The 27,358-nt window shown below is 46.6% G+C and overlaps 1 protein-coding gene across 1 annotated transcript in view; it reads left to right on the top strand.

Moving 5' to 3' along the window:
- The first annotated feature begins 5,703 nt into the window (after window positions 1-5,703).
- LOC115124431 (protein FAM117B-like) overlaps window positions 5,704-27,358 on the top strand; it is a 52,572-nt gene continuing 30,917 nt past the window's right edge. The window contains 1 exon segment of the mRNA XM_065013852.1: window positions 5,704-7,098. Within this exon segment, the coding sequence (XP_064869924.1) occupies window positions 6,862-7,098 (237 nt within the window). The 5' untranslated portion in view covers window positions 5,704-6,861.

The following is a 27,358-nucleotide window of genomic DNA, read 5'->3' as shown; positions in this document are numbered from 1 at the left end:
ATTAGTTGGGGATTATTTTTAATACTCTCCAGCCTTTGGAGATTGTGGTAATTGGGTCTAGAAAGAAAAGCAGTCAGGAGTGACTGATCATGAGGGTGCTTCAGCACACTCTCTGGTCTGGGGTTATCCAGAGTTACTGGGAGAGAGAGAGGGGGAGAAGGAGAGAACAGCAGGAGAGAAAGAGAGAGGGGACAGAGAGATTGGGAAAATAGCAGGAGAGAGAGAGAGAGAAAAACAGCAGGAAAGAGAGAGCGATGGAGAGAACGGAAAAAGGGAGAGATGGGGAGGGGGAGAGAACAGCAGAGGAGATGGGGAGGAGGAGAGAACAGCAGGGGAGATGGGGAGGGGGAGAGAACAGTAGGAGAGATGGGGAGGGGGAGAGAACAGTAGGAGAGATGGGGAGGGGGAGAGAACAGCAGGAGAGATGGGGAGGGGGAGAGAACAGTGGGGAGGGGAGATGGGGAGGGGGAGAGAAACAGTAGGGGAGATGGGGAGGGGGAGAGAACAGCAGGGAGATGGGGAGGGGGAGAGAACAGCAGGGGAGATGGGAGGGGAGATGAACAGCAGGGGAGATGGGGAGGGGGAGAGAACAGCTGGAGAGATGGGGAGGGGGAGAGAACAGCAGGGGAGATGCGGAGGGGGAGAGAACAGCAGGAGAGATGGGGAGGGGGAGAGAACAGCTGGAGAGATGGGGAGGGGGAGAGAACAGCAGGAGAGATGGGGAGGGGGAGAGAACAGCAGGAGAGATGGGGAGGGGGAGAGAACAGCAGAGATGAGATGGGGAGGGGAGAGAGAACAGTAGGGGAGATGAGGGGGAGGGGAGAGAACAGCAGCAGAGATGGGGAGGGGGAGAGAACAGTAGGGGAGATGAGGAGGAGGGGGAGAGAACAGCAGGGGAGATGGGGAGGGGGAGAGAACAGTAGGGGAGATGGGGAGGGGAGAGAGAACAGCAGGAGAGATGGGGAGGGGGAGAGAACAGCAGGAGAGATGGGGAGGGGGAGAGAACAGTAGGGAGATGAGGAGGGGAGAGAACAGTAGGGAGATGGGGAGGGGAGAGAACAGTAGGAGAGATGGGGAGGGGAGAGAACAGCAGGAGAGATGGGGAGGGGGGGAGAGAACAGTAGGAGAGATGGGGAGGGGGAGAGAACAGCAGGAGAGATGGGGAGGGGGAGAGAACAGTAGGAGAGATGGGGAGGGGGAGAGAACAGCAGGAGAGATGGGGAGGGGAGAGAACAGTAGGGAGATGGGAGGGGAGAGAACAGCAGGAGAGATGGGGAGGGGGAGGGGGGAGAGAACAGCAGGAGAGATGGGGAGGGGGAGAGAACAGTAGGGGAGATAAGGAGGGGAGATGGGGAGGGGGAGAGAACAGCAGGAGAGATGGGGAGGGAGAGAAGAGTAGGAGAGATGGGGGGGGAGAGAACAGCAGGAGAGATGGGGAGGGGAGAGAACAGGGGAGATGGGGAGGGGGGGAGAGAACAGCAGGGAGAGATGGGGAGGGGAGAGAACAGTGGGGAGGGGAGAGAGATGGGAGGGGGAGAGATGGGGAGGGGGAGAGAACAGTGGGGAGGGGAGATGGGGAGGGGAGAGAACAGCTGGAGAGATGGGGAGGGGGAGAGAACAGCTGGAGAGATGGGGAGGGGAGAGAGAACAGCAGGGGAGATGCGGGGGAGGGGAGAGAACAGCAGGAGAGATGGGGAGGGGGAGAGAACAGCTGGAGAGATGGGGAGGGGGAGAGAACAGCAGGAGAGATGGGGAGGGGGAGAGAACAGCAGGAGAGATGGGGAGGGGGAGAGAACAGCAGGAGAGATGGGGAGGGGGAGAGAACAGTAGGGGAGATGAGGAGGGGGAGAGAACAGCAGCAGAGATGGGGAGGGAGAGAGAACAGTAGGGGAGATGAGGAGGGGGAGAGAACAGCAGGGGAGATGGGGAGGGGAGAGAACAGTAGGGGAGATGGGGAGGGGAGAGAACAGCAGGAGAGATGGGGAGGGGGAGAGAACAGCAGGAGAGATGGGGAGGGGAGAGAACAGTAGGGGAGATGAGGAGGGGAGGAGAGAACAGTAGGGGAGATGGGGAGGGGGAGAGAACAGTAGGGGGAGAGATGGGGAGGGGAGAGAACAGTAGGGGGAGGGAGATGAGATGAGGGGGAGAGAACAGCAGGGAGATGGGGAGGGGGAGAGAACAGTAGGGGAGATGGGGAGGGGGAGAGAACAGCAGTAGGAGAGATGGGGAGGGGAGAGAACAGCAGGAGAGATGGGGAGGGGGAGAGAACAGTAGGGGAGATGAGGAGGGGGGAGAGAACAGTAGGGGAGATGGGGAGGGGGAGAGAACAGTAGGAGAGATGGGGAGGGGAGAGAACAGCAGGAGAGATGGGGAGGGGGAGAGAACAGTAGGAGAGATGGGGATGGGGAGAGAGAACAGCAGGAGAGATGGGGAGGGGAGAGAACAGTAGGGGAGATGGGGAGGGAGAGAACAGCAGGAGAGATGGGGAGGGGGAGAGAACAGTAGGAGAGATGGGGAGGGGGAGAGAACAGCAGGAGAGATGGGGAGGGGAGAGAACAGTAGGGGAGAGATGGGGAGGGGAGAGAACAGCAGGAGAGATGGGGAGGGAGAGAACAGCAGGAGAGATGGGGAGGGGGGAGAGAACAGTAGGAGAGATGGGGAGGGAGGAACAGGGGAGATGGGGAGGGGAGAGAACAGCAGGAGAGATGGGGAGGGGGAGAGAAGAGTAGGAGAGATAGGGGAGGGGAGAGAAACAGCAGGAGAGATGGGGAGGGGAGAGAACAGCAGGAGAGATGGGGAGGGGAGAGAACAGTGGGGAGGGGAGATGAGGAGGGGGAGAGATGGGGATGGGGAGGGGAGAGACAGTAGGGGGAGATGGGGAGGGGGGGGGAGAGAACAGTAGGAGAGATGGGGAGGGGGAGAGAACAGCAGGAGAGATGGGGAGGGGGAGAGAACAGCAGGGAGATGGGGAGGGAGAGAACAGCAGGGGAGATGGGGAGGGGAGAGAACAGCAGGGGAGATGGGGAGGGGGAGAGAACAGTAGGAGAGATGGGGAGGAGAGAGAACAGCAGGGGAGATGGGGAGGGGGGAGAGAACAGCAGGGGAGATGGGGAGGGGAGAGAACAGTAGGGGAGATGGGGAGGGGAGAGAACAGCAGGGGAGATGGGGAGGGGGAGAGAGAACAGGGAGGGGAGATGAGGAGGGGGAGAGATGGGGATGGGGAGGGGGAGAGAACAGTAGGGGAGATGGGGAGGGGGAGAGAACAGTAGGAGAGATGGGGAGGGGGAGAGGAGAGAACAGCAGGAGAGATGGGGAGGGGGAGAGAACAGCAGGGGAGATGGGGAGGGGAGAGAACAGTAGGGGGGGAGATGGGGAGGGGAGAGAGAACAGCAGGGGAGATGGGGAGGGGAGGAGAGAACAGCAGGAGAGATGGGGAGGGGAGAGAGAACAGCAGGGGAGATGGGGAGGGGGAGAGAACAGCAGGGGAGATGGGGAGGGGGAGAGAACAGTAGGGGAGATGGGGAGGGAGAGAGAACAGCAGGGGAGATGGGGAGAGAACAGCAGGGGAGATGAGGAGGGGGGATGGGGAGGGGTAGAGAACAGTAGGGGAGATGGGTAGGGGAGAGAACAGTAGGAGAGATGGGGAGGGGGAGAGAACAGTAGGAGAGATGGGGAGGGGGAGAGAACAGTAGGGGGAGATGGGGAGGGGGAGAGAACAGCAGGAGAGATGGGGATGGGGAGGGGAGAGAACAGCAGGGGAGATGGGGAGGGGAGAGAACAGTAGGGGAGATGGGGAGGGGGAGAGAACAGTAGGGGAGATGGGGAGGGGAGAGAACAGCAGGGGAGATGGGGAGGGGGAGAGAACAGCAGGAGAGATGGGGAGGGAGAGAGAACAGCAGGGGAGATGGGGAGGGGAGAGAACAGCAGGGGAGATGGGGAGGGGGAGAGAACAGTAGGGGAGATGGGGAGGGGGAGAGAACAGCAGGGGAGATGGGGAGAGAACAGCAGGGGAGATGAGGGAGAGATGGGGAGGGGGTAGAGAACAGTAGGGGAGATGGGTAAGGGGAGAGAACAGTAGGAGAGATGGGGAGGGGGAGAGAACAGTAGGAGAGATGGGGAGGGGGAGAGAACAGTAGGGGAGATGGGGAGGGGAGAGAACAGCAGGAGAGATGGGGATGGGGAGGGGGAGAGAACAGCAGGGGAGATGGGGAGGGGGAGAGAACAGTAGGGGAGATGGGGAGGGGGAGAGAACAGCAGGGGAGATGGGGAGGGGGAGAGAACAGCAGGGGAGATGAGGAGGGGGAGAGAGCAGTAGGAGAGAGAGAGATGAGGAGATGAGCTCACACATTTTTCACCATGTTTTTACGAAAAGATAGATTTAGAGTTGGATAAACTTGGACTTTTCGTGTGACAGGTGACAGAGAACAACCCATTAGAGAGCTGGCCAAACCTGCAGAGAAGCCAGCAGATTATATATACACAAACACAGACTGTACTTCTTATGGACTCAAACGGGAAATATATACACAAACACACTGTCGCCTAGTGGTTAGAGTGTTGGGCCGTAACCGAAAGGTTGCTAGATCGAATCCCCGAGCTGACAATGTCTGTCTTTCTGCCCCTGAACAAGGCAGTTAACCCACTGTTCCTAGGCCGTCATTGTAAATAAGAATTTGTTCTTAACTGACTTGACTAGTTAAATAAAAAATACCTTTTAAAAACGCTGGTGTCCAAACACCCAGCGCGCCCTAGACCTTCTGTCTGAGGACCAACCACCCAGCGCGCCCTAGACCTTCTGTCTGAGGACCAACCACCCAGCGCGCCCTAGACCTTCTGTCTGAGGACCAACCACCCAGCGCGCCCTAGACCTTCTGTCTGAGGACCAACCACCCAGCGCGCCCTATACCTTCTGTCTGAGGACCAACCACCCAGCGCGCCCTAGACCTTCTGTCTGAGGACCAACCACCCAGCGCGCCCTAGACCTTCTGTCTGAGGACCAACCACCCAGCGCGCCCTAGACCTTCTGTCTGAGGACCAACCACCCAGCGCGCCCTAGACCTTCTGTCTGAGGACCAACCACCCAGCGCGCCCTAGACCTTCTGTCTGAGGACCAACCACCCAGCGCCCTAGACCTTCTGTCTGAGGACCAACCACCCAGCGCGCCCTAGACCTTCTGTCTGAGGACCAACCACCCAGCGCGCCCTAGACCTTCTGTCTGAGGACCAACCACCCAGCGCGCCCTAGACCTTCTGTCTGAGGACCAACCACCCAGCGCGCCCTAGACCTTCTGTCTGAGGACCAACCACCCAGCGCGCCCTAGACCTTCTGTCTGAGGACCAACCACCCAGCGCGCCCTAGACCTTCTGTCTGAGGACCAACCACCCAGCGCGCCCTAGACCTTCTGTCTGAGGACCAACCACCCAGCGCGCCCTAGACCTTCTGTCTGAGGACCAACCACCCAGCGCCCCTAGACCTTCTGTCTGAGGACCAACCACCCAGCGCGCCCTAGACCTTCTGTCTGAGGACCAACCACCCAGCGCGCCTAGACCTTCTGTCTGAGGACCAACTATGAAGGGGCCCTAGACCTTCTGTCTGAGGACCAACTATGAAGGGGGCCCTAGACCTTCTGTCTGAGGACCAACCACCCAGCGCGCCCTAGACCTTCTGTCTGAGGACCAACCACCCAGCGCGCCCTAGACCTTCTGTCTGAGGACCAACCACCCAGCGCGCCCTAGACCTTCTGTCTGAGGACCAACTATGAAGGGGGCCCTAGACCTTCTGTCTGAGGACCAACTATGAAGGGGGCCCTAGACCTTCTGTCTGAGGACCAACTATGAAGGGGGCCCTAGACCTTCTGTCTGAGGACCAACCACCCACCCAACTATGAAGGGGGCCATTTAATGTCATGAATTTAATTGTTTGCGTAATTTCAAATCATCCTTTTAATTTATTTTTTTTTTCATTTTTGAAATGTATACTTTCCCCCCTACCATCCCTACCCTAATTGGACGAAACTAACGAACAACAATACTTCTACTGCTACTTAAAGCTATTTCGCTCACATCTACGGTACCTGTACTTAAATAATTATGCATTCCTCATTTCCTCTTCAAGCACAGCGGCCAATCCACCATCCATTCTACCCTTAACTCTAACCCTCCGATGTCAGCAGACAGAATCCACCATCCATTCTACCCTTAACTCTCTGTCAGCAGACAGAATCCACCATCCACTCTACCCTTAACTCTCTGTCAGCAGACAGAATCCACCATCCACTCTACCCTTAACTCCAACCCTCCCGATGTCAGCAGACAGAATCCACCATCCACTCTACCCTTAACTCCAACCCTCCCGATGTCCGCAGACAGAATCCACCATCCATTCTACCCTTAACTCTAACCCTCCGATGTCCGCAGACAGTATCCACCATCCATTCTACCCTTAACTCTCTGTCAGCAGACAGAATCCACCATCCACTCTACCCTTAACTCCAACCCTCCGATGTCCGCAGACAGTATCCACCATCCATTCTACCCTTAACTCCAACCCTCCGATGTCCGCAGACAGAATCCACCATCCATTCTACCCTTAACTCCAACCCTCCGATGTCCGCAGACAGTATCCACCATTCATTCTACCCTTAACTCCAACCCTCCGATGTCCGCAGACAGAATCCACCATCCACTCTACCCTTAACTCTAACCCTCCGATGTCAGCAGACAGAATCCACCATCCACTCTACCCTTAACTCTCTGTCAGCAGACAGAATCCACCATCCACTCTACCCAGACGAGAACATATATTCTACAGTTAATCTGGCCAACTCTTTCTCTTTCTCTTTCTCATCCTCTTCTCAATGTCATGTTCTGTTATGTGTCTAAACTCCACATCTCTTCTTCTTCCACCTTTCCCTCTCTCCCTACAGAGAGACCCAAACCACCTCCTCCCCGAGCCCTACCCTCCTGCTGCTCCTGCTCCAGTATCCGCCGCACCTCCTCCCTGGATCTTCTCCTGACTGGACCCTATCTGACCGGTCACTGGCCTCGGGAAAGCAGCCATGCCCCATGTCAACCCTGCATGAGGGACAAAGCCACTCAGGTATGTCCTCGGTTTCCAGTTTTCACATTTGCATTACTCAAAGCATAGTGGATACAGCTGAGAGCTAAACATGTTCTGGGGAAGGTATTTCACAGACAGTCATATCTAGGTCGTTTTGTGTAATATTTCAGAAATAATTAGGTATTTCTCTCTGCCCTGTCCTGCCCTACACCCCCACCCTGTCCTGCCCTTACCTAGCCTGCCCCACTTCCCCACTTCCCTACACCCCCACCATTTCCTGTTCTGCCCCACTTCCCTAAAACCCCCCACTTTCCTGTCCTGCCCCACATCCCTACACCCCCACACTGTCCTGCCCCACTTCCCTAATCCCCTCACTGTCTGCCCTACTCTGAAACCCCACACAGTCCTGTCCTGCCCCACTTCCCCACTTCCCTACACCCCCATGCCCTGTCAACCCTACCTAGCCTGCCCCACTTCCCTACACCCCCACACTCTCCTGCCCTTACCTAGCCTGCCCCACTTCCCTAAAACCCCCACACTGTCCTGCCCCATTCCTAAAACCCCCACACAGTCCTGTCCTGAAACCCCACACAGTCCTGTCCTGCCCCACTTCCCTACACACCCCACACTGTCCTGCCCCACTTACCTAGCATGTTCCCCTGGGTCCTGCCCCACTTCCCTAAAACCCCACACAGTCCTGTCCTGCCCCACTTCCCTAAACCCCACACAGTTGTCCTGCCCCACTTCCCTAAAACCCCACAGTCCTTCCTGCCCCACACTGTCCTGTCCTGCCCCACTAAAACCCCCCACCCCCCACAGTCCTGTCCTGCCCTACCTCCCTAAACCCCACTTCCTGCCCCACTTCCCTAAAACCCCCACACTGTCCTGTCCCCCCACTTCCCTAAAACCCCCCACTTTCCTGTCCTGCCCCACTTCCCTAAAACCCCCACACCTGTCCTGCCCCACTTCCCTCCCCCACTGTCCTGTCCTACTTCCCTAAAACCCCACACTGTCCTGTCCCCACTTCCCCCCACCTCCCTAAAACCCCACACTGTCCTGTCCTGCCCCACTTCCCTAAACCCCACACAGTCCTGTCCTGCCCCACTTCCCTAAAACCCCACACTCTGTCCTGCCCTAAAACCCCCACACTTCCTGCCCTAAAACCCCCCACACAGTCCTGTCCTGCCCCACTTCCCTAAAACCCCCACACTGTCCTGTCCTGCCCCCCACTTCCCTAAAACCCCCACACAGTCCTGTCCTGCCCCACTTAAAACCCCACACCCCCACACCTGTCCTAAAACCCCACACTGTCCTGCCCACCTGTCCTGTCCTGCCCCACTTCCCCTAAAACCCCACACTCCTGTCCTGCCCCACTTCCCTAAAACCCCCACACAGTCCTGTCCTGCCCCACTTCCCTAAAACCCCCACACAGTCCTGTCCTGCCCACTTCCCTAAACCCCCTGCCCCCCACTTCCCTAAAACCCCACACAGTCCTGTCCTGCCCCACTTCCCTAAAAACCCCACACAGTCCTCCTGTCCTGCCCCACTTCCCTGCCCCACTTCCCTACAAACCCCAAAACAGTCCTGTCCTGCCCCACTTCCCTAAAACCCCACACAGTCCTGTCCTGCCCCACTCCCCTAAACCCCCACAGTCCTGTCCTGCCCCACTTCCCTAAAACCCCACACAGTCCTGTCCTGCCCCACTTCCCTAAAACCCCACACAGTCCTGTCCCCCACTTCCCTAAAACCCCACACAGTCCTGTCCTGCCCCACTTCCCTAAAACCCCCACACTGTCCTGTCCTGTCCCCACTTCCCTAAAACCCCACACAGTCCTGCCCCACTTCCCTAAAACCCCCACACAGTCCTGTCCTGCCCCACTTCCCTAAAACCCCACACACAGTCCTGTCCTGTCCCACTTCCCTAAAACCCCACTGTCCTGTCCTGCCCCACTTCCCTAAAACCCCACACCTGTCCTGTCCCACACAGTCCTGTCCTGCCCCACTTCCCTAAAACCCCACACAGTCCTGTCCCCCACTTCCCTAAAACCCCACACAGTCCTGTCCTGCCCCACTTCCCTAAAACCCCACACAGTCCCCACTTCCCTACAAACCCCACACAGTCCTGTCCTGCCCCACTTCCTAAAACCCCACACAGTCCTGTCCTGCCCCACTTCCCTAAAACCCCACACTGTCCTGTCCTGCCCCACTTCCCTAAAACCCCACACAGTCCTGTCCAGTCCTGTCCTGTCCCCCCACTTCCCTAAAACCCCACACAGTCCTGTCCTGCCCCACTTCCTAAAACCCCCACCTGTCCTGCCCCACAAAACCCCACACTGTCCTGTCCTGCCCCACTTCCCTAAAACCCCACACAGTCCTGCCCCACTTCCTAAAACCCCACAGCCTGTCCACTTCCCTAAAACCCCACACAGTCCTGTCCTGCCCCACCTCCCTAAAACCCCACACTGTCCTGCCCTTACCTAGCCCCACACTGCCCCACTTCCCTAAAACCCCACACAGTCCTGTCCTGCCCCACCTCCCTAAAACCCCACACAGTCCTGTCCTGCCCCACTTCCCTAAAACCCCACACTAGCCTGCCCCACTTCCCTAAAACCCCCACACAGTCCTGCCCCACTTCCCTCCTGCCTGTCCTGCACTTCCCTAAAACCCCCACACAGTCCTGTCCTGCCCCACTTCCCTAAAACCCCACACAGTCCTGTCCTGCCCCACTCCCTAAAACCCCAACAGTCCCCTGCCCCACTTCCCTAAAACCCCACACAGTCCTGTCCTGCCCCACTTCCTGCCCTTACCTAGCCTGCCCCACTTCCTAAAACCCCACACAGTCCTGTCCTGCCCCACTTCCCTAAAACCCCACTCCTGCCCTCCTGCCCCACTTCCCTAAAACCCCCACACAGTCCTGTCCTGCCCCACTTCCCTAAAACCCCACACAGTCCTGTCCTGCCCCACTTCCCTAAAACCCCCAAAGTCCCCAAAACACACAGTCCTGTCCTGCCCCACTTCCCTACAAACCCCACACAGTCCTGTCCTACCCCACTTCCCTACAAACCCCACACAGTCCTGTCCTACCCCACTTCCCTACAAACCCCACACAGTCCTGTCCTGCCCCACTTCCCTACAAACCCCACACAGTCCTGTCCTGCCCCACTTCCCTACAAACCCCACACAACACCTTTCACTACCACTACCATATATCTGTCTTTTACAGGTCAAAACCTCACGTTTTGGTGTGTACTGTTATTACATTATAACAAAAGCATTTGGGTTATGTGATAAACAAGGCCATTATTAGGTCCTTCATCTTTTTTTTACAGTCGTATTACAGTCAGTTTCCGTTATGTTTTACTGTTTAGGACCATGTTGTCAAACAAGCCTAAATAAGATCAGTCACAAGTCACGTAAAAAGTAGCATGGACTTTTTGAATGACTACCTCATCTCTGTACCCCACACATACAATTATCTGTAAGGTCCCTCAGTCAAGCAGTGAATTTCAAACACAGATTCAACCACAAAGACCAGGGAGGTTTTCCAACCACAAAGACCAGGGAGGTTTTCCAACCACAAAGACCAGGGAGGTTTTCCAACCACAAAGACCAGGGAGGTTTTCCAACCACAAAGACCAGGGAGGTTTTCCAACCACAAAGACCAGGGAGGTTTTCCAACCACAAAGACCAGGGAGGTTTTCCAACCACAAAGACCAAGGATGTTTTCCAACCACAAAGACCAGGGAGGTTTTCCAACCACAAAGACCAGGGAGGTTTTCCAACCACAAAGACCAGGGAGGTTTTCCAACCACAAAGACCAGGGAGGTTTTCCAATGGAATAGAAGGGCACCTATTGGTAGATGGGTAAAACAAAGTATTGAATATCCCTGTGAACATGGTGCAGTTATTAATTACACTTCAAATGGTGCATCAATACACCCAGTCACTACAAAGATACTGGCGTTCTTCCTAACTCAGTTGCCGGAGAGGAAGGAAACCACTCAGGGATTTTCACCATGAGGCCAATGGTGACCTTAAAACAGTTACAGAGTTTAATGACTGTGATAGGAGGAAACTGAGGATGGATGAACAACATGGTAGTTACTCCACAACCTAAATGACAGAGTTTAATGACTGTGATAGGAGGAAACTGAGGATGGATGAACAACATGGTAGTTACTCCACAACCTAAATGACAGAGTTTAATGACTGTGATAGGAGGAAACTGAGGATGGATGAACAACATGGTAGTTACTCCACAACCTAAATGACAGAGTGAAAACAAGGTAGTTACTCCACAACCTAAATGACAGAGATTAATGGCTGTGATAGGAGGAAACTGCGGATGGATCAACAACATTGTAGTTACTCCACAACCTAAATGACAGAGATTAATGGCTGTGATAGGAGGAAACTGAGGATGGATCAACAACATTGTAGTTAGGATAGAATAAAGTAATCCCTCTCACCCCCCTTGTAAGATTTAGATGCACTATTGTAAAGTGGCTGTTCCACTGGATGTCATAAGGTGAATGCACCAATTTGTAAGTCGCTCTGGATAAGAGCGTCTGCTAAATGACTTAAATGTAAATGTAAATGTAGTTACTCCACAACCTAAATGACAGAGTTTAATGGCTGTGATAGGAGGAAACTGACGATGAATCAACAACATGGTAGTTACTCCACAATACCAACCTAATGACAGAGTGAAAAGAAGGAAGCCTGTACAGAATAAAATATATTCCAAAACATGCCTCCTGTTTGCAACAAGGCACCAAAGTAAAACTGCAAACTATGTGGCAACTGAGTCCCACTCTTCATAATTTCCAGCATAGTGGTGGCTGCATCATGTTATTGGTATGCTTGTCATCATTAAGGACTGGGGAGTTTTTAGGGAAAAATACATGGAATAGAGTTAAGCACAGACAAAGACTTAGAGGAAAACCTGGTTCAGTCTGCTTTCCAACAGACACTGGGATATGAATTCACCTTTCAGCAGGACAATAACCTAAAACACAAGGCCAAATAACATGATGCAGCACACCAATATCTCTACCTGTACATGACCATCTGATCATTTATCACCCCAGTGTTAATCTGCAAAATTGTATTATTCGCCTACCTCCTCATGCCTTTTGCACACATTGTATATAGACTGCCCATTTTTTTTCTACTGTGTTATTGACTTGTTAATTGTTTACTCCATGTGTAACTCTGTGTTGTCTGTTCACACTGCTATGCTTTATCTTGGCCAGGTCGCAGTTGCAAATGAGAACTTGTTCTCAACTAGCCTACCTGGTTAAATAAAGGTGAAATAAAAATAAAATAAAAATAAAAATCTACACTGGGAGATGAAGTCACCTTTCAGCAGGACAATAACCTAGAACACAAGGCCAAATCTACACTGGAGTTGCTTATCAAGACGACATTGAATGATCCTGAGTGGCCGAGTTACAGTTTTGACTTAAATCAGCTTGAAAATCTATGGCAAGACTTGAAAATGGCTGTCTAGCAATGATCAACAATCAACTTGACAGAGCTTGAAGAATTGTTTAAAGAATAATGGGCAAATATTGTACAATCCAAGTGTGAAAAGCTCTTAGAGATTTACCCAGAAAGACTCACATCTCTTAGAGATTTACCCAGAAAGACTCACAGCTGTAATCGCTCTTAGAGACTTACCCAGAAAGACTCACAACTCTTAGAGATTTACCCAGAAAGACTCACAGCTGTAATCACTCTTAGAGACTTACCCAGAGAGACTCACAGCTGTAATCACTCTTAGAGACTTACCCAGAAAGACTCACAGCTGTAATCACTCTTAGAGACTCACCCAGAAAGACTCACGGCTGTAATCACTCTTAGAGACTTACCCAGAAAGACTCACAGCTGTAATCGCTCTTAGAGACTAACCCAGAAAGACTCACAGCTGTAATCACTGCCAAAGGGGATTCTAACAGGTATTGACTCAGGGGTGTGAATACTTATGTAAATGAGATATTTCTGTATTTTATTTTAAATAAATGTGCAACATTTTCTAAAAACACATTGTCGTTATGGGATATTGTGAGTAAATGGGGGAGAATGTTTTATATTTTTTATAGTGTTTTGTTTAGGCTGTCACAACAAAATGTGGAATAAGTCAAGGAGGAGTACTGTCTGGAGGCACTGTTCTGTCTGGAGGCAGAGGCACTGTTCTGTCTGGAGGCAGAGGCACTGTTCTGTCTGGAGGCACTGTTCTGTCTGGAGGCACTGTTCTGTCTGGAGGCACTGTTCTGTCTGGTGAAGAGGAGACAGGATTCATCCTAATCCTCTCTGTGGTGAAGAGACAGGATTCATCCTAATCCTCTCTGTGGTGAAGAGGAGACAGGATTCATCCTAATCCTCTCTGTGGTGAAGATGAGACAGGATTCATCCTAATCCTCTCTGCGGTGAAGAGGAGACAGGATTCAACTGTCCCTTCACCACAGAGAGGATTAGGTTGAATCCTGTCTCTTCACCACAGAGAGGATTAGGATGAATCCTGTCTCTTCACCACAGAGAGGATTAGGATGAATCCTGTCTCTTCACCACAGAGAGGATTAGGATGAATCCTGTCTCTTCACCACAGAGAGGATTAGGATGAATCCTGTCTCTTCACCACAGAGAGGATTAGGATGAATCCTGTCTCTTCACCACAGAGAGGATTAGGATGAATCCTGTCTCTTCACCACAGAGAGGATTAGGATGAATCCTGTCTCCTCTTCACCACAGAGAGGATTAGGATGAATCCTGTCAAGCGCTTTCCTTTCATTTGTTTTCCTCTCATCTTTTTATAGCATCATTTCTCTGCTCTGATTCTTTGAGGTTTTGTGTTTTAGTTTTCTGTCTGTCTAAAACTTCCCTGACTAGATTATAATAATGTTCATCTCTTGCCGTTTTCAACACGGCTGGCTGATGAATGTGTCTGGAAATGAGTAAAGGTCTCTTTAGGTTCAGCCTTTGTTTGAAGTGGTTCTGTCTCCATTGTCCTGTTGCTGCCAGAGTAGAGATCAGCAGACCTGGGTTCAAATAGTATTCAGAATACTTTGTCTGGGCTTGATGGAGTGAACCTGGCGCAATGGAATCTGGCACTACAGGAAGACTAGAAAGTATTTGATGGATTTTGAATATTATTTGAACCCAGGACTGGAGAGCAGAGTGCTGTCTGGCTGTTGTTGCAGTCTTCCCTTCCGTGTCTCCACCCAAACACCAACCCACATAACAGTCCTTCAGTCTCTCGCACGCACGCACGCACACACACACACACACACACACACACACACACACACACACACTTAAACCCACAAACCCACTAGCCACTATTTGAGCAAAGAGTACATGCAGGAACCCAGAGGAACAGAATGTGTCATTTGGATAACATTTACAGAGTTCCGTCTCTCTCAGTAACACCTTGCCAAAATAACCAGATCCTGAACCATCCGGCACAACGCTCTCAGTTACCATGGTGCTGTACCTCACACCTCGTGACCAAACAACCAAACAGAACCCAGTGGCCTACGGAGGGAAATATCAACACACATACTGGGCACTGCATTGCTTTATCAATGTAATACGGAATCTAGGGAGAGAGAGGACAACACCATTTCTTATTATCTTTTTTTGTACCTTCTACTTTCCCCATTTAGTTCAGGATTTAGTTCAGGATAGTTCACCATTTAGTTCAGGATAGTTCACCATTTAGTTCAGGATAGTTCACCATTTAGTTCAGGATTTAGTTCAGGATAGTTCACCATTTAGTTCAGGATAGTTCACCATTTAGTTCAGGATAGTTCACCATTTAGTTCAGGATAGTTCACCATTTAGTTCAGGATAGTTCACCATTTAGTTCAGGATTTAGTTCAGGATAGTTCACCATTTAGTTCAGGATAGTTCACCATTTAGTTCAGGATTTAGTTCAGGATAGTTCACCATTTAGTTCAGGATAGTTCACCATTTAGTTCAGGATAGTTCAGGATTTAGTTCACCATTTAGTTCAGGATAGTTCACCATTTAGTTCAGGATAGTTCACCATTTAGTTCAGGATTTAGTTCAGGATAGTTCACCATTTAGTTCAGGATTTAGTTCAGGATATAGTTCAGGATAGTTCACCATTTAGTTCAGGATAGTTCACCATTTAGTTCAGGATAGTTCAGGATTTAGTTCACCATTTAGTTCAGGATAGTTCACCATTTAGTTCAGGATAGTTCACCATTTAGTTCAGGATTTAGTTCAGGATAGTTCACCATTTAGTTCAGGATTTAGTTCAGGATTTAGTTCAGGATAGTTCAGGATTAAGTTCAGGATAGTTCAGGATTTAGTTCAGGATAGTTCAGGATTAAGTTCAGGATAGTTCACCATTTAGTTCAGGATTTAGTTCAGGATTTAGTTCAGGATAGTTCACCATTTAGTTCAGGATTTAGTTCAGGATAGTTCACCATTTAGTTCAGGATTTAGTTCAGGATATTCACCATTTAGTTCAGGATAGTTCACCATTTAGTTCAGGATAGTTCACCATTTAGTTCAGGATTTAGTTCAGGATTTAGTTCACCATTTAGTTCAGGATAGTTCACCATTTAGTTCAGGATAGTTCACCATTTAGTTCAGGATTTAGTTCAGGATAGTTCACCATTTAGTTCAGGATAGTTCACCATTTAGTTCAGGATAGTTCACCATTTAGTTCAGGATTTAGTTCAGGATAGTTCACCATTTAGTTCAGGATAGTTCACCATTTAGTTCAGGATAGTTCACCATTTAGTTCAGGATAGTTCACCATTTAGTTCAGGATAGTTCACCATTTAGTTCAGGATTCAGTTCACCATTTAGTTCAGGATAGTTCACCATTTAGTTCAGGATTTAGTTCACCATTTAGTTCAGGATAGTTCACCATTTAGTTCAGGATAGTTCAGGATTTAGTTCACCATTTAGTTCAGGATAGTTCACCATTTAGTTCAGGATAGTTCACCATTTAGTTCAGGATTTAGTTCAGGATAGTTCACCATTTAGTTCAGGATTTAGTTCAGGATATAGTTCAGGATTTAGTTCACCATTTAGTTCAGGATAGTTCACCATTTAGTTCAGGATAGTTCAGGATTTAGTTCACCATTTAGTTCAGGATTTAGTTCACCATTTAGTTCAGGATAGTTCACCATTTAGTTCAGATTTAGTTCAGGATAGTTCACCATTTAGTTCAGGATAGTTCACCATTTAGTTCAGGATTTAGTTCAGTTCAGGATTAAGTTCAGGATTTAGTTCAGGATTTAGTTCAGGATAGTTCAGGATTAAGTTCAGGATAGTTCACCATTTAGTTCAGGATTTAGTTCAGGATAGTTCAGGATTTAGTTCAGGATAGTTCACCATTTAGTTCAGGATTTAGTTCAGGATAGTTCACCATTTAGTTCAGGATTTAGTTCAGGATATAGTTCAGGATAGTTCACCATTTAGTTCAGGATAGTTCACCATTTAGTTCAGGATAGTTCAGGATTTAGTTCACCATTTAGTTCAGGATAGTTCACCATTTAGTTCAGGATAGTTCACCATTTAGTTCAGGATTTAGTTCAGGATAGTTCACCATTTAGTTCAGGATTTAGTTCAGGATTTAGTTCAGGATAGTTCAGGATTAAGTTCAGGATAGTTCAGGATTTAGTTCAGGATAGTTCAGGATTAAGTTCAGGATAGTTCACCATTTAGTTCAGGATTTAGTTCAGGATAGTTCAGGATTTAGTTCAGGATAGTTCACCATTTAGTTCAGGATTTAGTTCAGGATAGTTCACCATTTAGTTCAGGATAGTTCAGGATTTAGTTCAGGATAGTTCAGGATTTAGTTCAGGATAGTTCAGGATTTAGATCAGGATAGTTCACCATTTAGTTCAGGATTTAGTTCAGGATAGTTCACCATTTAGTTCAGGATAGTTCAGGATTTAGTTCAGGATAGTTCAGGATTTAGTTCAGGATAGTTCAGGATTTAGATCAGGATAGTTCACCATTTAGTTCAGGATTTAGTTCAGGATAGTTCACCATTTAGTTCAGGATTTAGTTCAGGATATAGTTCAGGGTAGTTCATCATTTAGTTCAGGATTTAGTTCAGGATAGTTCACCATTTAGTTCAGGATTTAGTTTAGGATAGTTCAGGATAGTTCACCATTTAGTGCAGGATTTAGTTCAGGATAGTTCAGAATAGTTCACCATTTAGTTCAGGATTAAGTTCAGGATAGTTCACCATTTAGTTCCGGATTAAGTTCAGGATAGTTCACCATTTAGTTCAGGATAGTTCACCATTTAGTTCAGGATAGTTCAGGATTTAGTTCAGGATAGTTCACCATTTAGTTCAGGATAGTTCACCATTTAGTTCAGGATAGTTCAGGATTTAGTTCAGGATATAACACCATTTAGGTCAGGATAGTTCAGGATTTAGTTCAGGATAGTTCACCATTTAGTTCAGGATAGTTCAGGATTTAGTTCACCATTTAGTTCAGGATAGTTCACCATTTAGTTCAGGATAGTTCACCATTTAGTTCACCATTTAGTTCAGGATAGTTCACCATTTAGTTCATGATTTAGTTCAGGATAGTTCACCATTTAGTTCACCATTTAGTTCACCATTTAGTTCAGGATAGTTCACCATTTAGTTCACCATTTAGTTCAGGATAGTTCACCATTTAGTTCATGATTTAGTTCAGGATAGTTCACCATTTAGTTCACCATTTAGTTCATGATTTAGTTCAGGATAGTTCACCATTTAGTTCAGGATAGTTCACCATTTAGTTCAGGATAGTTCACCATTTAGTTCAGGATAGTTCACCATTTAGTTCAGGACTTAGTTCAGTTCACCATTTAGTTCAGGATTTAGTTCAGGATAGTTAACCATTTAGTTCAGGAGTTAGTTCAGGATAGTTCGCCATTTAGTTCAGGATAGTTCAGGATTTAGTTCAGGATAGTTCACCATTTAGTTTAGGCTTTAGTTCAAGATAGTTCAGTTAGTTAGTTCAGGATAGTTCACCATTTAGTTCAGGACTTAGTTCAGGATAGTTCAGGATTTAGTTCAGGATAGTTCACCATTTAGTTCAGGATTTAGTTCAGGATATTTCACCATTTAGTTCAGGACTTAGTTCAGGATAGTTCAGGATTTAGTTCAGGATAGTTCACCATTTAGTTCAGGACTTAGTTCAGGATAGTTCAGGATTTAGTTCAGGATAGTTCACCATTTAGTTCAGGACTTAGTTCAGGATAGTTCACAATTTAGTTCAGGATAGTTCACCATTTAGTTCAGGACTTAGTTCAGGATAGTTCAGGATTTAGTTCAGGATAGTTCACCATTTAGTTCAGGACTTAGTTCAGGATAGTTCAGGATTTAGTTCAGGATAGTTCACCATTTAGTTCAGAATAGTTCAGGATTTAGTTCAGGATAGTTCACCATTTAGTTCAGGATTTAGTTCAGGATAGTTCAACATTTTGTTCAGGATTTTGTCATGAGGCCCTTATCTACTGACCCAGAGTCAGATGTTCCTTTATCTACTGACCCAGAGTCAGATGGTCTCCTTTATCTACTGACCCAGAGTCAGATGGTCTCCTTTATCTACTGACCCAGAGTCAGATGAACTCCTTTATCTACTGACCCAGAGTCAGATGGACTCCTTTATCTACTGACCCAGAGTCAGATGGTCTCCTTTATCTACTGACCCAGAGTCAGATGGACTCCTTTATCTACTGACCCAGAGTCAGATGGACTCCTTTATCTACTGACCCAGAGTCAGATGGACTCCTTTATCTACTGACCCAGAGTCAGATGAACTCCTTTATCTACTGACCCAGAGTCAGATGGACTCCTTTATCTACTGACCCAGAGTCAGATGGACTCCTTTATCTACTGACCCAGAGTCAGATGGACTCCTTTATCTACTGACCCAGAGTCAGATGGACTCCTTTATCTACTGACCCAGAGTCAGATGGACTCCTTTATCTACTGACCCAGAGTCAGATGAACTCCTTTATCTACTGACCCAGAGTCAGATGGACTCCTTTATCTACTGACCCAGAGTCAGATGGACTCCTTTATCTACTGACCCAGAGTCAGATGAACTAATGGATATCATATTTGTCTCTGCGTGCAGTTTAAAAAAGTTGCTAACAAATGCAGGCACAATTATGATTATAAGTATAAGGCTAAAGCTAGCATGCTAGCTGTTTCTGTAGACCCCCAGTCATTGCGCTAATGCTAGTTGGTATTGGCTCGTGAAACTACCTCTAACTTCCCTCATTTTTTAAAATTGATTTTTAATTGAACCTTTATTTAACCAGGTTGGCTAGTTGAGAACAAGTTCTCATTTACAATTGTGACCTGGCCAAGATAAAGCAAAGCAGTTCGACACAAACAACAACAGAGTTACACATGGAATAAACAAGCGTACAGTCAATAACACAATAGACAAGTCTATATATAGTGTGTAAATGGCATGAGGAGGTAAGGCCACAGTAGCGAAGTAATTACAATTTAGCAAATTAACACTGGAGTGATAGATGAGCAGATGATGATGTGCAAGTAGAAATACTGGGGTGCAAAAAAGAGCAGAAAGGTAAATAAAAACCATATGGGGATGAGGTGTTGTAACGGTCTTCTTCCTCCTCTAACGAGGAGGAGTAGAGGTAGGTAGATTGGGTGTTGTAACGGTCTTCTTCCTCCTCTAACGAGGAGGAGTAGAGGTAGGTAGATTGGGTGTTGTAACGGTCTTCTTCCTCCTCTAACGAGGAGGAGTAGAGGTAGGTAGATTGGGTGTTGTAACGGTCTTCTTCCTCCTCTAACGAGGAGGAGTAGAGGTAGGTAGATTGGGTGTTGTAACGGTCTTCTTCCTCCTCTAACGAGGAGGAGTAGAGGTAGGTAGATTGGGTGTTGTAACGGCCTTCTTCCTCCTCTAACGAGGAGGAGTAGTAGAGGTAGGTAGATTGGGTGTTGTAACGGTCTTCTTCCTCCTCTAACGAGGATCAGACCAATTTGCAGCGTGTCCATAATGTTATATTTAATAAATCAACAGAACACTGAACAAAATAGCAAAAAATACAAACAAACAAACGAAACAGTCCCGTATGGTGAAAACACTAACACTGGATACAACCACCCACAAAACACAATAGAAAACTACCTAAATATGGCTCCCAATCAGAGACAACGACTGACACCTGCCTCTGATTGAGAACCATACTAGGCCAAACACATAGAAATATAACAACAGACCAAAACATAGAAAAACAACATAGAATGCCCACCACAACTCATGCCCTGACCAACTAAAATAAAGACATAAAAAGGAACTAAGGTCCGAACGTGACAGGTGGGCTGTTTACAGTCATTGGCAGCAGAGAACTGGAAGGAAAGGCGACCAAAGTAGGTGCTAGCTTTGGGGATGACCAGTGAGATACACCTGCTGGAGCACGTGCTACGGGTGGGTGTTGTTATTGTGACCAGTGAGCTGAGATAAGGCGGAGCTTTACCTAGCATAGACTTATAGATGACCTGGAGCCAGTGGGTCTAGCGACGAATATGTAGCGAGGGCCAGCCAACGAGAGCATACAGGTCGCAGTGGTGGGTGGTATAAAGGGCTTTTAGGTATTTGTAGTTGTCCACATATTCTAAGTTAGAACCGTCCAGAGTAGTGATGCTAGTCTGGCGGGCAGCGAATGGTTGAAGAGCATATGTTTGGTTTTACTAGCGTTTAAGAGCAGTTGGAGGCCACGGAAGGAGTGTTGTATGGCGTTGAAGCTCGTTTCGAGGTTAGTTACAGTGTCCAAAGAAGGGGCAGATGTATTTTTTTTAATGGTTTCCCTTTATTTAACTAGGCAAGTCAGTTAAGAACAAATTCTTATTTTCAATGATGGCCTAGGAACAGTGGGTTAACTGCCTTGTTCAGAGGCAGAGTGACAGTTTTTTTTACCTTGTCAGTTTGGGGATTTGATCTTGCAACCTTTCGGTTACAAGTCCAACACTCTAACCACTAGGCTATCTGCCACCCATGTCCGGACAACAGGCCCTCTGATTTGGCACACTGAACTCTATCAGGGAAGTAGTTGGTGAACCAGGCGAGGCAGTCATTTGAGAAACCAAGGCTGTCGAGTTTGTTGAGTCTGCCGATGAGAATACGGTGATTGATAGAGTCGAAAGCCTTGGCCAGGTCGATGAAGACGGCTGCACAGTACTGTCTTTTATCGATGGTGGGTTATGAAATCGTTTAGTACCTTTAGCGTGGCTGAGGTGCACCTGTGACCAGCTCGGAAACCGGATTGCACAGCGAAGAAGGTACAGTGGGATTCGAAATGGTCGGTAATCTGTTTGTTAACTTGGCTTTCGAAGACCTTAGAAAGGCCGGTTAGGATAGATATAGGTCTGTAGCAGTTTGGGTCTAGGGTGTCTCCCCCTTTGAAGAGGGGGAAAACCGCGGCAGCTTTCCAATCTACGGTGGGATTCGAAATGGTCAGTTATCTTTTTATTATCTTCATTGGGGAGTTTGGATGAAAAGAGTAAACTGTCTGTATCTCAGGCCCAGAAGCTGGAATATGCATATAGTTAGTAGATTTTGATAGAAAACACTCTAAAGTTTACAAAACTGTTAAAATAATGTCTGTGAGTATAACAGAACTGAGAAAAATCCAACCAGGAAGTGGGAAATCTGAGGTTTGTAGTGATTGCCTATCCAATATCCTGTGTCTATGGGGTCAGATTGCACTTCCTAAGGCTTCCACTAGATGTCAACAGTCTTTAGAACCTTGTTTCTACTATTGTGAAAGGGGAGAGAATAAGACCACTCACAGTAAGTGCCTCAGCCTTTAGTTGTTGATCCGGGCGCAAGCTCCGTTCCAATTCCTTTCTAATGACAACGGAATTGTCCGGTTGGAATATTATTGATTTATGATAAAAACATCCAAAAATATACATTGACATAATGGAACTTTTTTGACTTTTCGTCTGGACTTAGTGCCCGTGCCTTGTGCATTTGAGTTAGTGAACTAAACACGCGAACAAAAAGGAGGTTTTTGGACGTAAAGATGAACTTTATTGAAAAATGAACATTTATTGTCTACCATGGAGACCTGGGAGTGCCATCAGATGAAGATCATCAAAGGTAAGTGATTAATTGTAACGCTATTTCTGACTTTTGTGACACCTCTCCTTGGTTGGAAAATGGCTGTATGGGTTACTGTGGCTAGGCGCTGACCTAACATAATCGCATGGTGTGCTTTCGCCGTAAAGCCTTTTTGAAATCGGACACTGTGGCTGGATTAACAAGAAGTTTATCTTTAAAATTGTGTAAAATACTTGTATGTTTGAGGAGTTTTAATTATGAGATTTTTGTTGTTTGAATTTGGCGCCCTGCAATTTCACTGGCTGTTGGCGAGGTGGGACCCTACCGTCCCACACATCACAGAGAAGTTAACTTTTCTTTTGAAGACTTTTGAGAGGCAGGGCGGGATGAATATAGGTCTATAACAGTTTGGGTCTAGAGTGTCACCCCTTTTGAAGAGGGGGATGACCACGGCAGCTTTCCAATCTTTAGGGATCTTGGACGATAAGAAAGAGAGGTTGAACAGAATGGTAATAGGGGTTGCAACAATGGCGGCGGATCATTTTAGAAAGAGAGGGTCCAGATTGTCTAGCCCAGCTGATCTGTACGGGTCCAGGTTTTGCAGCTCTTTCAGAACATCTGCTATCTGGATTTGGGTGGGGAGGCTTGTGCAAGTAGCTGCGTGGGGTGCGGAGCTGTTGGTTGGGGTAGCCAGGAGGAAAGCATGGCCAGCCGTAGAGAAATGCTGAAATTCTCGATTATAGTGGATTTATATCGGTGGTGACTGTGTCACCTAGCCTCAGTGCAGTGGGCAGCTGGGAGGAGGTGCTCTTATTCTCCATGGACTTTACTGTGTCCCAAAACAGAGCTAGAGTTAGAGCTATGGATGCAAATTTCTGCTTGAAAAAGCTAGTCTTTGCTTTCCTGATTGATTGTTCTATTGGTTCCTGACTTCCCTGAAAAGTTGCATATCACGGGGAGTATTCGATGCTATTGCAGTCCGCCACAGGATGTTTTTGTGCTGGTCGAGGGCAGTCAGGTCTACAGTGAACCAAGGGCTATATCTGTTCTTAGGTCTACATTTTTTTGAAAGGGGCGTGCTTATTTAAGATGGTGAGGAAATTACTTTTAAAGAACGACTAAGCATCCTCGACTGACGGGATGAGGTCCAATATACTTCCAGGATACCCGGGCCAGGTCGATTAGAAAGGCCTGCTCGCTGAATTGTTTTAGGGAGAGTTGACAGTGATGAGGGGTGGTCGTTTGACCGCTGACCCATTACGGATGCAGGCAATGAGGCAGTGATCGCTGAGATCCTGATTGAAAACAGCAGAGGTGTTGTTGCCATGTTGGACGCAGAGACAAAAAGGGTATCCACAAGTTCATCTGACTCTGGGTCAGTAGACAAAGGGCCTCATCTGACTCTGGGTCAGTAGACAAAGGAGACCATCTGACTCTGGGTCAGTAGATAAAGGAGACCATCTGACTCTGGGTCAGTAGATAAAGGAGACCATCTGACTCTGGGTCAGTAGACAAAGGAGACCATCTGACTCTGGGTCAGTAGATAAAGGAGACCATCTGACTCTGGGTCAGTAGATAAAGGAGACCATCTGACTCTGGTCAGTAGATAAAGGAGACCATCTGACTCTGGTCAGTAGATAAAGGAGACCATCAGACTGTTGGTGTGTACTATATAATCAGACTGTTGGTGTGTACTATATAATCAGACTGTTGGTGTGTACTATATAATCAGACTGTTGGTGTGTACTATATAATCAGACTGTTGTTGTGTACTATATAATCAGACTGTTCTGTTGGTGTGTACTATATAATCAGACTGTTGGTGTGTACTATATAATCAGACTGTTGGTGTGTACTACATAATCAGACTGTTGGTGTGTACTATATAATCAGACTGTTGGTGTGTACTATATAACCAGACTGTTGGTGTGTACTATATAATCAGACTGTTGGTGTGTACTATATAATCAGACTGTTGGTGTGTACTATATAATCAGACTGTTGGTGTGTACTATATAATCAGACTGTTGGTGTGTACTATATAATCAGACTGTTGGTGTGTACTATATAATCAGACTGTTCTGTTGGTGTGTACTATATAACCAGACTGTTGGTGTGTACTATATAATCAGACTGTTGGTGTGTACTATATAATCAGACTGTTGGTGTGTACTATATAATCAGACTGTTGGTGTGTACTATATAATCAGACTGTTCTGTTGGTGTGTACTATATAATCAGACTGTTGGTGTGTACTATATAATCAGACTGTTGGTGTGTACTACATAATCAGACTGTTCTGTTGGTGTGTACTATATAATCAGACTGTTCTGTTGGTGTGTACTATATAATCAGACTGTTCTGTTGGTGTGTACTATATAACCAGACTGTTGGTGTGTACTATATAATCAGACTGTTGGTGTGTACTATATAATCAGACTGTTGGTGTGTACTATATAATCAGACTGTTGGTGTGTACTATATAACCAGACTGTTCTGTTGGTGTGTACTATATAATCAGACTGTTCTGTTGGTGTGTACTATATAATCAGACTGTTGGTGTGTACTACATAATCAGACTGTTCTGTTGGTGTGTACTATATAATCAGACTGTTGGTGTGTACTATATAATCAGACTGTTGGTGTGTACTATATAATCAGACTGTTGGTGTGTACTATATAATCAGACTGTTGGTGTGTACTATATAATCAGACTGTTGGTGTGTACTATATAATCAGACTGTTGGTGTGTACTATATAATCAGACTGTTGGTGTGTACTATATAATCAGACTGTTGGTGTGTACTATATAATCAGACTGTTGGTGTGTACTATATAATCAGACTGTTGGTGTGTACTATATAATCAGACTGTTGTTGTGTACTATATAATCAGACTGTTGTTGTGTACTATATAATCAGACTGTTGGTGTGTACTATATAATCAGACTGTTGGTGTGTACTATATAATCAGACTGTTCTGTTGGTGTGTACTATATAACCAGACTGTTGGTGTGTACTATATAACCAGACTGTTCTGTTGGTGTGTACTATATAATCAGACTGTTGGTGTGTACTACATAACCAGACTGTTCTGTTGGTGTGTACTATATAATCAGACTGTTGGTGTGTACTATATAACCAGACTGTTGGTGTGTACTATATAATCAGACTGTTGGTGTGTACTATATAATCAGACTGTTGGTGTGTACTATATAATCAGACTGTTCTGTTGGTGTGTACTATATAACCAGACTGTTGGTGTGTACTATATAACCAGACTGTTGGTGTGTACTATATAATCAGACTGTTCTGTTGGTGTGTACTATATAATCAGACTGTTGGTGTGTACTATATAACCAGACTGTTGGTGTGTACTATATAATCAGACTGTTCTGTTGGTGTGTACTATATAACCAGACTGTTGGTGTGTACTATATAATCAGACTGTTCTGTTGGTGTGTACTATATAATCAGACTGTTGGTGTGTACTATATAATCAGACTGTTGGTGTGTACTATATAATCAGACTGTTGTTGTGTACTATATAATCAGACTGTTGGTGTGTACTATATAATCAGACTGTTGGTGTGTACTATATAATCAGACTGTTGGTGTGTACTATATAATCAGACTGTTCTGTTGGTGTGTACTACATAATCAGACTGTTGGTGTGTACTACATAATCAGACTGTTGGTGTGTACTATATAATCAGACTGTTGGTGTGTACTATATAATCAGACTGTTCTGTTGGTGTGTACTATATAATCAGACTGTTGGTGTGTACTATATAACCAGACTGTTGGTGTGTACTATATAATCAGACTGTTGGTGTGTACTATATAATCAGACTGTTGGTGTGTACTATATAATCAGACTGTTGTTGTGTACTATATAATCAGACTGTTGGTGTGTACTATATAATCAGACTGTTGTTGTGTACTATATAATCAGACTGTTCTGTTGGTGTGTACTATATAATCAGACTGTTGGTGTGTACTATATAATCAGACTGTTGGTGTGTACTATATAATCAGACTGTTGGTGTGTACTATATAACCAGACTGTTGGTGTGTACTATATAACCAGACTGTTGGTGTGTACTATATAATCAGACTGTTGGTGTGTACTATATAATCAGACTGTTGGTGTGTACTATATAATCAGACTGTTGGTGTGTACTATATAATCAGACTGTTGGTGTGTACTATATAATCAGACTGTTGGTGTGTACTATATAACCAGACTGTTGGTGTGTACTATATAATCAGACTGTTGGTGTGTACTATATAATCAGACTGTTGGTGTGTACTATATAATCAGACTGTTCTGTTGGTGTGTACTATATAACCAGACTGTTGGTGTGTACTATATAACCAGACTGTTGGTGTGTACTATATAATCAGACTGTTCTGTTGGTGTGTACTATATAATCAGACTGTTGGTGTGTACTATATAACCAGACTGTTGGTGTGTACTATATAATCAGACTGTTCTGTTGGTGTGTACTATATAACCAGACTGTTGGTGTGTACTATATAATCAGACTGTTCTGTTGGTGTGTACTATATAATCAGACTGTTGGTGTGTACTATATAATCAGACTGTTGGTGTGTACTATATAATCAGACTGTTGTTGTGTACTATATAATCAGACTGTTGGTGTGTACTATATAATCAGACTGTTGGTGTGTACTATATAATCAGACTGTTGGTGTGTACTATATAATCAGACTGTTCTGTTGGTGTGTACTACATAATCAGACTGTTGGTGTGTACTACATAATCAGACTGTTGGTGTGTACTATATAATCAGACTGTTGGTGTGTACTATATAATCAGACTGTTCTGTTGGTGTGTACTATATAATCAGACTGTTGGTGTGTACTATATAACCAGACTGTTGGTGTGTACTATATAATCAGACTGTTGGTGTGTACTATATAATCAGACTGTTGGTGTGTACTATATAATCAGACTGTTGTTGTGTACTATATAATCAGACTGTTGGTGTGTACTATATAATCAGACTGTTGTTGTGTACTATATAATCAGACTGTTCTGTTGGTGTGTACTATATAACCAGACTGTTGGTGTGTACTATATAATCAGACTGTTGGTGTGTACTATATAATCAGACTGTTGGTGTGTACTATATAACCAGACTGTTGGTGTGTACTATATAACCAGACTGTTGGTGTGTACTATAT

Source organism: Oncorhynchus nerka, linkage group LG9b, assembly GCF_034236695.1.
Source record: "Oncorhynchus nerka isolate Pitt River linkage group LG9b, Oner_Uvic_2.0, whole genome shotgun sequence".
Classification (NCBI taxonomy): Eukaryota; Metazoa; Chordata; class Actinopteri; order Salmoniformes; family Salmonidae; genus Oncorhynchus; species Oncorhynchus nerka.
This window is presented reverse-complemented; position numbering and strand designations above follow the sequence as displayed.